This window comes from Gossypium hirsutum, chromosome D03 (assembly GCF_007990345.1).
Source record: "Gossypium hirsutum isolate 1008001.06 chromosome D03, Gossypium_hirsutum_v2.1, whole genome shotgun sequence".
Lineage (NCBI taxonomy): Eukaryota > Viridiplantae > Streptophyta > Magnoliopsida > Malvales > Malvaceae > Gossypium > Gossypium hirsutum.
In genome coordinates, this window is record NC_053439.1 from 10,642,947 (window position 1) to 10,656,543 (window position 13,597).

The following is a 13,597-nucleotide window of genomic DNA, read 5'->3' on the forward strand; positions in this document are numbered from 1 at the left end:
AAATAACAACTATTCTGAATATGGTTGTTCTTGAAACACAATTATTTTAAATAAGAGCAGTTACGAACAGTTCTCAATTAGAGTTGTTCTCAAATGACAGGTACATCAATAACGGTTCTAAACTAGAACATTGCTTTGAACATAGTTGTCCCAAACATAGCTATTCGCAAATAATAGTTGTTCTGTACAACAACTATTCTAAACAAGAATTGATCTTTCGAAAGAGAAATTAATTGAAACAACGCTGCTAATTGTTTCGAATTAACTTTGCTATTAATCTTGTAAGCGTAATTTCTTGAAACATAATTTTATTTATCTTAGAGAAAGATAAAGTATAAATAGTTAAAATTTTAAGTATTTACAAATTTTTTAAAGTAATTTTTATAATTATTTTTAAAAAAGAATGGTATATATATAATTGATTTTTTGGAAAGTAATAACTTTAAATTTGTAAGAGAGTGATAGTTTTTAGAAAGAGTGGAAAGTTTTTATTACAAGGTATGAATTTTTTAATAATAAATAAAAATATGACATAACTACTTTCAGGTATATAAGTATCTGATTTATAAAGTTTCTTAAGTTTTTTTTTTATATTTTTTTATGTTTGTTTTATTGTCTATGTTCGAGGCTCGTGATTGTTCTTTTTAACAATATCATCTCTAAAATTCAAATTCTCTTATCTTTTTGATAATACAATGTATCTTACCAATACACCCTACACTTGTGTTGATAATATCTAAATTTTTTGGTCAATTTAATAACTAATTAATTAATAGTATAGATAAAACAATCTCTTTATATAAATCTATACATAAATTCGGTGATAAAATCGACTGAATTACATAGGCTATGTTGTCATAAGATATTAGCACACTCAACAACGAAAAAGTCGGATTAAAATATAGAAACCACATCACTGACCAAAATAAGTAAATGGAAGTTGAGACAATATGAAATAACTCTGATTTTATAATCTTCTCAATCTATTCTTACAAGAATTTAGGAATGAGCCAACTTGAGATTCGCTTCCCAGGAAATTAAAATGGATTACAAAAGGCAATACAAATTTACTAGATAGAAACTAGTGGCTTTTCTTTTCATGTCCTAAACAACTTAACAGTTGGATACAGACTCCGTGAACACTGTCTGCTCAATGCGCGACATGCTTTCTCCGAATTCTGTATATCATGCAGGAATAAACATTGTATATATATACATAGAGCTTATCTGCAATCAATTTTTGCGATCTAAACCGAGCTTTTTCCAAGTGGCGTGCTGTGTATTTGTACAACTTCACCCTGGAAAAGCTGAAAGAAATGCTTGTGAACCCAAAAAAGAGAAGAGGTGAATGACATGCTGGATTTGAGAGAATTGATAGACCATGTTTGTTTCATGTACTTCTGATGTGTTCCATCAGCTGCAAATGACCTCTACAGAGAGTTTCTTCATTACATTAGGACACGGGTCTCCTCCGAACATTTCGGGTGCTACCGTCACTGAGCAGAAGTTTTGTCCAACACACAGCTGCAAGGATGAGGTGATACAAGTAAATGTGTATGAGCAATGAAACAAAGAGCTCTAAGAAAGGCAGCAACAACTAAACTGCAGATGAAGTAAAGTTAACTTGGCCAGCAAATGTAGATGTCTTGCATATATGCAATAAGGCAAATGTAACATACCCTATTAAAAGCGTCATAAGAGTGATAAGCATGACAGCTTCCTTCACGGTAGATTCCACAGACCCCTTCTGGTGTTCCAAAGCTCGCAAACTTTACCGCCGAGATTTTCTGCCCCATGTCACACTCTAAATGGACTTTTGGCCTTAGGGGTTTGTCAGCTTTACCAGAGGCGTGCATCTGGTAATTCATTAGGGTTGGTTGCCACTCATAGATATCGGCACAAACACTGTCGGTTTCTCTGCGAACCAAAGAAATAGCATTGGGGTCACCACCCCATTCCTCAATCACAACCAACAAATTCCCTGTTGGGTTGAGCCATGAACGAGGAACATGATACCTAAACATTATAGTATTATATCACTAGCCAATTTATCAACAATTCCTTGCTTTCAAGAGAAACTTCAAGCAGATTGGTTTGTTTACTTACCATCTTTGAGATGCTTCCTCACAATTAGTTCTACATTTGTTCTCATCATAAGTTCCAGCATAATTACAGACACTGCAATTTCCAGATGCTTTATATGCTGGCCAGTGGCGTCCAATGCTCTGTCCATTTATCCAAATCTGACCCTTTCCCATACTCCGCATATCTAAAGCCAATGGAGCATTTCCAGCTGGAGCATTGAAAGTTGTCTGCAAAATTAAAGAATGTCAACTAATGCAGACTGAAGGTGGCATTCACGTGCAGTTTCATTTCTTTTTTTTGTTTTCGGTGAAAACACCATGCAATCAGAACTGTCAACAGTAGCTTTCTTTATAGCTATAGGAATTAATAGAAACTGGTTTTTATTAGTTTAGATGTATTTTGAGATATTTACTTTGTACCATGTCAGTGGCTGCCTTTGTGCCACTAAAGACCCTTCTGCCCACTCAACAGATGAACTACCACTTAGAGAATGAAGATTCAATGCTTCCCCCTTAAGGCCAATCTGCAAGGGAATAAATAACCAAATAACTCACTAGCACATGAGGAAAACTTGAGAAGAAATACTAGCATGCAAGAGGAAGACCTTGTAAGACCATTTCTGCCACGAGAGATCTCTCCTTCCCTCATTGAGGCCATTCAGTGTAACCGGGCCAAGAACACCGGCATTCCATGTCTCAAAATGTGGACCAACGTTCTGCATTCAAACCAAATATTCAGTCAGTCAAAGAAATTCCAAAATCACAAGAGCAGAGAGGGAGAGAGAGAGGGAGGGAGGGAGAGAGCATACCGGAAGACCAACAGCAATGCTTAGAAGTGCAATTTTATTGATACCAGCTCTCATATTAACACCTTGGCTGAATGTTAGTTTCGGGAATTCTAGACTTCCATAAGAACTTCCTGACAGAATCAATTGGAGGGAAAAGGAAAAATATGAGGGAAAGAAATACTAATTATCTTTTAAACAATTAGATGGCGCAAATCTTCCAAATTTTTTTTGTGTATTTAACTTGAATAACCAAGCATTGTGATTTACATACTTTCCAATTCTTTCCCTTAATAGGCAACATGCTAGAACTCAACCTAAGTTGAAAGCTAAAAGTATGGCACTATATTTCCAGCAATTACTAAATATTGCTATCATCTGGACTGGTTCAAAACAAATTAGAACCAACGATAAGCTCACCTGATAGTTGCCCATTGACAAAAACATGCAAAGCATGGCCAGCTGATAAGATGGTAAGAATGGGAGATTTTCCATTCCTGAAGAATTCTTCGTTGGGGTCAATCTCAATGCTGGGGATGGAAACAGTACATATAGAGCATTAGAAATTCAAATGCAAGTAATGGAAACAAGTCCAATGAATAGAAGAACTACTGGTTTGCAATAAATGAGTCGAATAAAGAATGGGATTGAGAATTGCAAAGAGATATTACTATTCACTACTTACTCTGTTGTGTACCACAAATAATCAGTCGAATCTCGGGTTGTATTTATCTGCTCCAACAGCCCAACCATTGTGAACGAACTGTCAGCATCAGAAGCTGTCTCTTCATTATATGCCTGCCAAGAGAATCCCCCATGCAGCGGAACAGGGACCATTTTCTTCCGTGCAATTTGGGCACCAACCTGTTATAAAAAGTTTCTTATAATGTTGAAGTTACACTTATTTCGTACAGTCAACAGAAAAAAGAAAAATCTTAGGTTGGTTGCTCTGGAATTAATTCTATGTAAAAGCTGCAATGTGGAAACCATCTAAATAATAGCATGCTGCAAGATGCTAGCCAGAAATCAACCTAGCCACATAGTACTGCTGAAAACAGGAATAAAACTAGTTTCAAGTAAATCAAATCTTGCTTCTTACCCTTGCAGTGTTATACACAGTATTCTTGCAGTCAGGAAGAATGCTGATAGACCAAGGTGGCAGGTTGTAGTGCATGTCCCTAAAGGCAACTTTTGCAAATGATTTAGGGTCATAATTTGCAAGGAAAGCAGCACAACCTCCGGATTTATAGTTGAATACATGAGCCTGTATGTTTAGAATGGAATTTAAGTGTAAGTTTTGCAAACAAAACAATCCAAAGTAGGATCGAGGTTCATAAATATAAGTCATAGTAACCTCCTGATGGACTCCAAGTTGCATCACTGTGGGATCTCCAGATACTAATGCTGATTCACAGAGCTTTATCGCTCGATGCAAATCTTTCAAATGGCCCCACTTGGGTTGCCTCAATAGTCCTGCATGACAAGAACCAATTCTCCTTCAAAACAACCACAAGGACCTAATCCCTAAAAATACTTTCACTAAATATGAATGCTAAAAGGACCATTGATACTTTGTGCATACCGTATTCATCAAGAGGAGCATCATAATCATAGCTGGTAGCAATGAAAGGACCCCCAGCAGTTCGGCCAAAATTTGTTCCTCCATGATACTTACAGCACAAAAGACAAGTGTATGAGACTCACTCATCCAGTGATTTAAGTTGCTAAATTGAACAAAACATTAAAAAGAGACTTTAATTACCATATAATAATTAATGAACGATCCTCCTTTCTGTATAAACCTTGCAACTGAAAATGCCATGTCTTCAGCGGGTCTATAAGGAACTGCCCCTCCAAACTCAGTAAACCTAAACAGTAAAAAAATAAAAGTTAAAAAGAACCGTCAGCAAGGAGACACCCTTATCATCTAGTTAACCTGTAGTCCTTCCAAGCAAAGGAGAACAGCAAAAAGAAAAAAATCTGGTGTAGACAAAAATAGGCTTACCAGCCTGTCCAGGCTTCAGTCCACATCTTTGGTTTGTAGGCCTTGTTAGGCGAAAAGTAGTCGCAGTAGAAACCATTGCAGGTGTTAATCTGTTGGAAGAAAAAATAATAATAAATTGAAAGCTCAAAATGAATTCAAAAGAACACCTCATTGTGCACAGAAACACGTGATAAGATTAGATTATTCCAGTAACCAAAAAGTTCAACAAAAACTTAGAAACACCACTGCTTTGACATTTCCAAGCATTAAAAACGCATGTCACCGACACCACTAACCATGTAAGTCCAAATAGGCACAACACTAAATGATGAAAGGAACATGGTCATCCAGTCCAACAAGAATAAAATATACACTCTTAACATATAATACTAGGAAAGAGCAAATCTGAGCCATGTGCAATGATGAATAATATATCATTAGACAACACACTGCTCAGCTCACTAGAAACCACACTAAGGAAGATCAAACATAATATGACTGGCCATTAAGATTGGATATGGAACATGACAAGATAAAGGTTAAAAGATAAATAGGCGTAATATACTCACAATAGGATCGGGTGCATCATCTTGCTTGCACATGACCCATGGGACACCAGTGCCTAGTCTCACAGCCATTTTGGCTGCCCAGTCGGTGTAAGCTTTACCAGGTTCTCCGATTTCATATTCCACCGGCCCGTATTCATTTTCAATCTGTCAGAAGTAGAAATTATAACTAAACACAAACAGATGGCTAATATCCATATCTTAAACCAAGAAAACTTAGAAAAAAGTGCCAGATCCAGAAATTAACTATAACTACATAATGTACCCATTGGCCTACCTGAGATAGAATAATAGGACCTCCTTGAGACTCGAATAACCTTTCTGCTTTCATCATATTCACAATCATTTTTGTAAATCTTCGCATTTGAGCCTTCATCATATCAATTTTGTAAGTATAAAATAAAAAATCCAGAACAGAAAGGGGGGAAAACTTATCAAATTTATGATATATATATATCTCAAAAGATTAAACTAGAAAATAAAATTAAATGAATAAAACGAAAAATATTAGACTGGAGTAGTGGAAATTGGCTAACCTTGAAAGGCCCATTGTTTGTTCTGAAATTGATACCGGGAATGTACTTGAGCCACACAGGAAAACCCCTGAAAAATAAAATAAAAACCATTGCTTGAGCTACACTTCATTTCGAATTCCTTCAAATTTTTGGAAAATAAAACCATTTTAACATTACCCAAAGTTCCACTCAGCACAGACATAAGGACCAATCCTCAGGTGAACATAGAGGCCAGCTTGCTTCACCAGCTTAATAAATTTGACCAAATCGTAGTTGCCTTCGAAATAATACTGAAGTAACAAAAAAATAAGTAAATTTCAGAAAATTTTATGCCATTAGCTCTATAAACCAAGGGAAAAGCTTCTTCTTCTTTTTCTAATGTTGCTTTTTCGTTACTTTGCCAGGAGCAGGCTCATGGCCATTCCAAAAAACATATGTCTGAATCACATCCAGCCCTCCTTCTTTAGCTTTCTGTATGAGATCTGGCCACATCTGTATAGAAAAAAAAATACGTGTATGCAACAATGCATACAGAGAGAAGAAACTTTCAGAGCCTTGGATACACCCAGATGAAGAAATGCATCAAAATGCTAAAACTTGGGAGTTTTGAGGAAATAAAAGAGACCAAAGAAGTAGATTTTGTAGCAAAAGAAAAAAAAAGAGAGAGTAAAAGGTTCACCTCAGGTGAGCTTCTTGGGTAGTGAATGGATCCAGAAATGAGGATCCTTCTTTGGCCATTAATGGTGATAGCTTTACTGTCATAGGAAACAGTAGAAGAAACTGAACAAACCCAGGAAGCTAACAGAACAACCAACCAATAATTCCACATTACAGGAAACTTGGAGTTTGAATCCATGGCCAAAAAAAAAATGAACAACTGACCCTTTTGCTTACACAAAGCAATGCCCTTCTTTTTTGGCCTTAATTACACTTTATTTTATTCCCTCCTATCTAGAATGATTGAAGATGAAAGAGACGGAAAGAAAAGAAAAAGAAGAGAAAAAGGGGGTCAATATTAAACAAAACAGCTAGCTCCTAGCTGGTTTAAGGTGTTGGATTTTGTCCAATTAAGGATCTTTCTTCTTCTTTTTTTCTCTTACATGAGAGACTTAACACATTGCAATGAGTGAAGGCTAAAGGCACACACATTATAGTGGGTTTCCTTTCTTTTATTTTCTTTAGATTTGAAGATGCGATGACAGAGCCTCGATTTTTGCAAATGACGAAAGTCTTGGGCAGCTGCATATTATAAATATAGAAGACATGGACATGGGGGGGGGCAATGTGGGACCCTTTTTTGAAGGCCTTTTGACCCCACGCTTCGGCCCTCACTTTTCACACTTGGGCGGTGCTTTAATACTGCCAAGGCTCATTATAGTGATTTGATTAAAAATGTAAGAAATGTAAAGCTCTGTTCTGCTTCGCTGTGCATAAAATCTGGCGTTCTTTCTTTCTACACTTTTTTATCCTAATTATTATGTTCCAACACAAAGGCTGTTTAATTACAGTTCATGTTCACAATTAAGATTTACGCTTTTTATTTACTTTTACTAAATAGTATAAAAAATCAAAAGAATGATTCTCAATAAAATTCAGTTCATACAAATTTAAAACTTGCTCCTTCAATTTCTGTTGATGTGGTTGTTAACTGTTGTTGATCATCCAAATCTAGAATGAACTTTGACAAATTAATATTCAAGTTTATTTGAATCTAAAGATCTATTTATTCGAGCTTATTCTAAATATTGTTTTTAATATTATAAAAATCTGTAATTGTTTAAAGAGAGAGAGAAACGGTGGTTTCTTAATTTTTCTTGTTATCTCACAATAACTAAATCTCATTTTCTTTTTATCTCACAAATAGCATCAAAGAAACGAGAGATTTACCTGTTATAAAATAACAAGAAAAACAAGTCATTTGTGATACCTTTCATTCATTCTGAAAGACAATTGGATATAGAGTGTCATATACATTGCATCAGTGACTCAAAATAAACGTACAAACAATATATAAATACAATTACGAATTTAAAACACATTAGTCGATGCGTTGGCAGTTTGTGTATCAATATGCGGCCACGTTACAATTACTAGGCTAAAATATCAAAATACAATGCCATGTCTCGAGACATGTCACCATTGTTCCTGGATTTTAGCTTTAATATTTTATGTCTTCAGACATTGCACCCATGCCTCAAGACATGCACATACAATTTTACTCATCTTGTCTCGAGACATCTTCCTGTCTCATGGCAAGAACCCAAAAAGTGCAGAAAATGGCATTCAAGTTATGCAATCATGTGTCTAGTCATTACTAAACATATCAAACATAATTCCGAAAGTTATGCAAACAAAACAAATTTAAAACATGAAATTTCATAATCTAAAACACACCAAATAAAAAATATAACCATGCAAGTAAAATGAAAAGCTAAAACATATTGCATGCTATTAATTTCTTCAACATAAAGCTAATATACGAATGTCTAAAGTTACCATGTAGCACTAGCACGTTTCAGAACCTCAAAATAACAAAAATCAACATCAAGTCCACAATAGGGTAATCAAATACCATAACTCAAAATCGTAGTACACGCCATACACTACTAAAAAACATAAAAGACTTTACGAACAATAATTACGCAGCTAAGATCCCACTAGATGATACTATCCAACACTTGATTCACTCTTGAATCACCTATAAGTTGGGCACAAAACAAAAATTTGCACGCTAAGCTTTCCTCAAAGCTCGGTGGTGCATACCAACAATTCAATAATATTATATATACCAACCAAATTAAAAGCATACTAACAATTAACATATCAATCATTTTAGCATAATTAAATGACATTTAACTTAAAAGTTTATAATCACTTCAACCATACACAACTATATGTACATTTATTCGAAGACATTCCTCAAATAAGTACTATACAACACAAGTTCTCATATTGTAAATTAACTTCAAATCTCAATAAATCATGTCACATATAAACATTATTCAACGTTTGCCCCCATTAAACAAATATGAAAGAAGAGATCCGAATACACATATAATCTTCCAAACACATTAAGCATCCTTCCAAACACACCAAATATGTGCAAAGCAAAATAATAAGCCATCTAATCACACCAAAATACTGCATATTAGTGCCATACTATAACCTTCTGGAATGCATAAGCAAGTCAACCCAAATACATCACATCACAAATGCAAATATCATATGACATGTCAACTATACTCAAAGTTTCATTCTAAATTGTTTAATAGGACTTAATAACATAGATTTCATATTATTTGCTTGAGAAACATGACATTAGCATAACAAAACAATAGCATAACATATCAGTAACCAACAATCAACAAGTAACTCAATGAATGTAATGACTTGAATTTCAATTGTGTTGAAAAATGTGGTTTCGAAACCTCATTTTCGTAAACCGAATCCGTAAATATAAAATAAGAATACTTACAAAATTAATATAAATTATATTGAAATTCGATTAAGTAATTTAACCGAAAAAGTAGTTAATTGAGGCTTAGGGACTAAATTGTAAAAATTCAATCGCTATAGAGCTTTAATTAGGAAAAGACTTGGGGACTATATAGCAATTATCCAAAAGACCAAAATAGTAAATAAACAAAAGTATAAGCTAAGATAGTGGATTTTGATGATGATTTCCATTAAAGAGTAAACTATGATTAAACTGAGATTAATTAAACATAAAATATGATTAATTAAACTAATGAATCAAACTAATTAATCATTAATCAGACTATATAAGCAAATAGATAGTGGAAAAAGATCAGAAATATCATCTTCTTCATTTGCACCATCCACCATAGCTATAGTAGAGAAGAAAGCTTCAAAAACCCTTGTTACATTCGACAATTAATTCAAGTAAGTCCCTAAGCCATTTTTCTTTGATTTTTAGAGATTTATGATTATGTTAGCTTGATTTAGCTATGTATCAATTTGTTTAATTGTTGAGATTTTAATAAGTTGTCATTGTTGAGAAATTGATAAATTAGGCTTGAAATTGAGAGAAATTAAGCTTGGATAATGGTAATAACTAAATTGTAAAGCTTAATAAGCTTGGTTGTTAACTTTGTAACGTTAGGGACCAAATTGAATAAAGTGAAAACTAGTCATGAAATTATTATAGGAATAGAAAGTATAGGGTCCCTAATGAGTGAATGTGAAACCAAATTTTGACTCAATGCTAAATATCGAAAGATATGCAAATCCCGAGTTTAGGGACTAAACTAAATAAAATGAAACATATGATTGACTTTATATTTGAATATGAATTGGATGAAAATTGATATTGAATATTTGATGTATTATTGTATGATAACATGTTTATTTTGCATATTTTACATGTACAAACCAATTAAATCTTGAAATAGTTCTTGCTAAATTGGTGATTTTGTGTTTAAATTTTGTCAGGAACGAAATTTGGATGTTTTAATTCAAAGGCAAGCAGAAAAGGATTAAATTGGAGTATGAGAAATAAAATAGGGGCCAAATAAAAAATTTGGAGACATTTAAGGGTTGATCAAATTTTTTTGACTTTGTAAAAGCCATATTTAGAAAATAAAATCTGATATTTTATTTCATGTAATTAGTGGGTAGGTGGGTTAGCTAATTTTAGTGTATGGATTGTGTATAAATAGGGTGTATGATGGACTTGGAAGGGTACACTTGACTCACTTGAATAGGCTGGAAATAGAATTGAAATTGTTTTTATTCTTCTTATTTCATGCGTCAATAGGCATACTGCCATTTTCATTTCATTTCCTTTTTCTTTGCAAATTTGGCTTAATTGCTTCCCAAGTCCCTTTCCCTTTCCCTTTTCATCTTTCTCCGTTACCATTAAATCCACTTCCATAACCAACAAAGTATAATTAATTTCATGCTTCACTAAATTTCTAACTTAGCTTTAGGATGATATTCTTTTCTCTCAATAATCATGAGAAATGAATTCACACTAAAAATCTTTCATAATGGTATTCACCATCTCTCTGGAATATGGGAAAGTACAAATCCGTCCCTTATAGTTAGTTCGATTTCAACACAAAGTGCATGTTGGGTTGGAATCGTTTTGGTGTATAGTTGGGAAGACGAGTCGGCCGTGCTGTATTCGAATTCCCACAAACAAATTGGCGTGTCCTGGCTGGGTCATACTAGTGGGATTTTCGTCAAGAGAGATAGTGATCAGATTTAAATGTCCCACGCGGTTGAAGTCGTTAATCCGAGTTGGGTTCTTCAGAATGCAAGGCTTCCGGGGTCTTGAATTGAAAACGCGTGTATCACGATTAGATAATCGGTAATGGTTGATTTGCAAGTCGTACCAGAATCAGCTACGAAATGAAGAATTGACGGTTAGGACGTTCTTGATCGTTATAACTAACTTATGGTTTGAAAGAAAAAATTTATTTTCAAGGATCGATTCGGAAACCAAAATTCACCAAGTGTAAGGCAAATGCTTTATATTTTTGTTTACAAAATTCAAATCACTTTTTTATTTTATCTTATTTTCGATTAATATAATTGTTTATTTCTACTGACTCACTTTTTCTAAACATTTTCACCTCCCCTAATTTATTTTGTTTGTTTACTTTTCAGCAAGTTCGTTTCGAGTCGCGGGCACAACTATTGCCACGACTTAAATCCTGTTCACAAGAAAAAAATGAATTTGGATAACAATAACCAATCCCTGTGGATAACAATAAACGTGTAATATACAATGAACATTATACACAAGCACATAATTCCAATACAAGTATTAAAATTTTCATTGCAAACCAACATTTAGCAGAATTAACCATTTGAATTAACAAATTTACCTTTAGAAAGTATAAGGAGTATATTGAATGTTTAGATTGCATTAACTGAATTGCCTAAACTTATGTTACTTTCTCTTTTCCCTCAGGTTTCAAAGTTCACCAACCTCCTAAACTTCAATTTTAATGCCGAAACAAAGCTTAAGGGCGTGTTTGATAAATTGAAATTTTAAATGCTGAAAAATCAAGTAATAATTTTTATTGCTAAATTTTATAAGTGTTAAATTTATATTAGAGAATTGTTTGGTAAACTAGTAAATATAAGTACTTAATATAATTATGTTGTTTGATAAAGGTAAATATTGATTTTAAAAAATTATTTATTTTTTAAGTTAGTCTTATTAATAGTTTTGGATAAAAAATACATACAATAACTTGAAAATGTCATTTTAAAAAATTGTTTTAAATTTTTAATAAAATAAAGTTAATTTAATATTTTTTTTTAAATTAAGTGATAAGTAACTACCTACTTAATTATTTTATTCAACACTTTTTTGTTGAACATTTTATATTAAGTAAAAAATTAAAATCATTATCAAACACGTCTAAAATATTAAATGTTGAAAATTTTCGAAAATTTTGTATGATTTATCAAAAATAGAAAAAGAATTAAAGATCCTAAATAAAATGAAATGATAGAATTTGATAAAAGTGAGATTCCCTTATTGCTTCCTAAATCCATTTTAGGGTACTCAACCAATCTTCCAACATGAAATCTAATGCTTTAATAATGATTAGAACTCAAAAGAACACAATCTCCACTCAGAATCTATAACTAAACTCAAATTTTCTCAACGCTTTTCTCTCTCTAGAATTCTCACTCTACCTCACTTAAAAATCCAACAAAAATGGAAAAATTCAAGTTTCAAGACTTGAAATCTAAAGAAAAGGTCTAAAAGTCATTTTACTTTGTTGAAATTAAATGAATTTAATTAAGAATGAAAGCAAAATGTTTGAGAGAGACCATTGAATCCACAAATTTTTAAGTGTTTTCGTGAGTAAACGGTCTTTCAACTATAAATTATCTTGTGGTCCTTGGTCAAATAACACATTTAATCACATTTCTACACTTGAGACATTTGCCCCAACAATTTTGATTCTCTTATAAATACTCCATACCTCAAAACTCTATCTATTCAATTCTCCGTACTTGTTCTTGAAAACCGTTTTAACTTCTCGAAATGTCTCGGATTATTGCTTTCAACAAAGTACTAAATTTTCGACATTGGAAAATTTCAAGTCATTATAAAATCACCATTTCTCTTCTTCTTCTTTTTTTAATATAATTTTAATATTTCTTTTACATTTTTAATAATTTTTAATTTTTTATAATTTAAAAATATGAACAAAAGAACGACTAGATTTAAATGAATTTTGGTGTCTATTTGTTCAACTTTCATTCTAGACTTAATTTTTTAATTAAAGTGGATCATTGCATCAGCATCACGATAGTTGTCACAGCAAGATTGTTAGCAGCTAATGACCAACTATTAAATCTAGCGATAAATGACTTAAGGAATTTTGTTAACTAAAGGTCTCAATTAGGTGCAAAATGTTTGGAGAGGTTTAGTTGAATTTTGTCAACTGGAAAGCTCAATTGGGAGTTTGTTATACTATTAAGCCTTTAACTTTTTTGATTAGGGTTGAGTTCAACTTCATTCCGTCGAGTTTCTTAGAATTTTTTAATCCAGTTTGATTTTTTTTTATTTTTATACTAATTTTGAATTTTGAGTTTTTTAATTTTATTTTCACAAAATAAGTTTTATTTTATGATTTTAGACCTTATTTGTAAAATTTTCAATGTTTTTTTCATA

General features: G+C 32.8%; 1 protein-coding gene across 3 annotated transcripts; it reads right to left on the minus strand.

Annotated features, from left to right (window-relative positions):
* Positions 1–951: 951 nt before the first annotated feature.
* On the minus strand, positions 952–7,158 carry LOC121215357 (beta-galactosidase 1). 3 transcript variants are annotated; one of them, XM_041089741.1, is made up of 19 exons: positions 6,614–7,156; positions 6,331–6,426; positions 6,112–6,224; positions 5,956–6,022; positions 5,697–5,789; positions 5,423–5,566; positions 4,875–4,963; positions 4,632–4,737; positions 4,452–4,539; positions 4,224–4,342; positions 3,969–4,133; positions 3,555–3,733; positions 3,290–3,399; positions 2,894–3,003; positions 2,690–2,800; positions 2,498–2,608; positions 2,107–2,312; positions 1,680–2,016; positions 952–1,524 (listed from the first exon to the last, which is right to left on the minus strand). In XM_041089741.1, exons 1-19 carry the CDS (start codon positions 6,788–6,790, stop codon positions 1,414–1,416), a joined length of 2,532 nt encoding a protein of 843 aa, XP_040945675.1. In that variant the 5' UTR covers positions 6,791–7,156; the 3' UTR covers positions 952–1,413. The 3 variants fall into 3 exon arrangements, with proteins under 3 accessions (XP_040945675.1, XP_040945676.1, XP_040945677.1); XM_041089742.1 differs by lacking the exon at positions 952–1,524 and having other exon boundaries at positions 1,776–1,917; positions 6,614–7,157; XM_041089743.1 differs by lacking the exons at positions 952–1,524; positions 1,680–2,016 and having other exon boundaries at positions 2,505–2,608; positions 6,614–7,158.
* Positions 7,159–13,597: the final 6,439 nt, after the last annotated feature.

Bases quoted from the DNA above. Each gene is read 5' to 3' on its own strand.
- LOC121215357 (XM_041089741.1), bottom strand. From the start codon at position 6,790: ATGGATTCAAACTCCAAGTTTCCTGTAATGTGGAATTATTGGTTGGTT. The intron at 6,427-6,613 runs GTGAACCTTTTA...TTTTCTATACAG, and splicing joins ACCCAAGAAGCTCACCTGAG to ATGTGGCCAGATCTCATACA. The intron at 2,017-2,106 runs GTAAGTAAACAA...TATAATGTTTAG, and splicing joins GAGGAAGCATCTCAAAGATG to GTATCATGTTCCTCGTTCAT.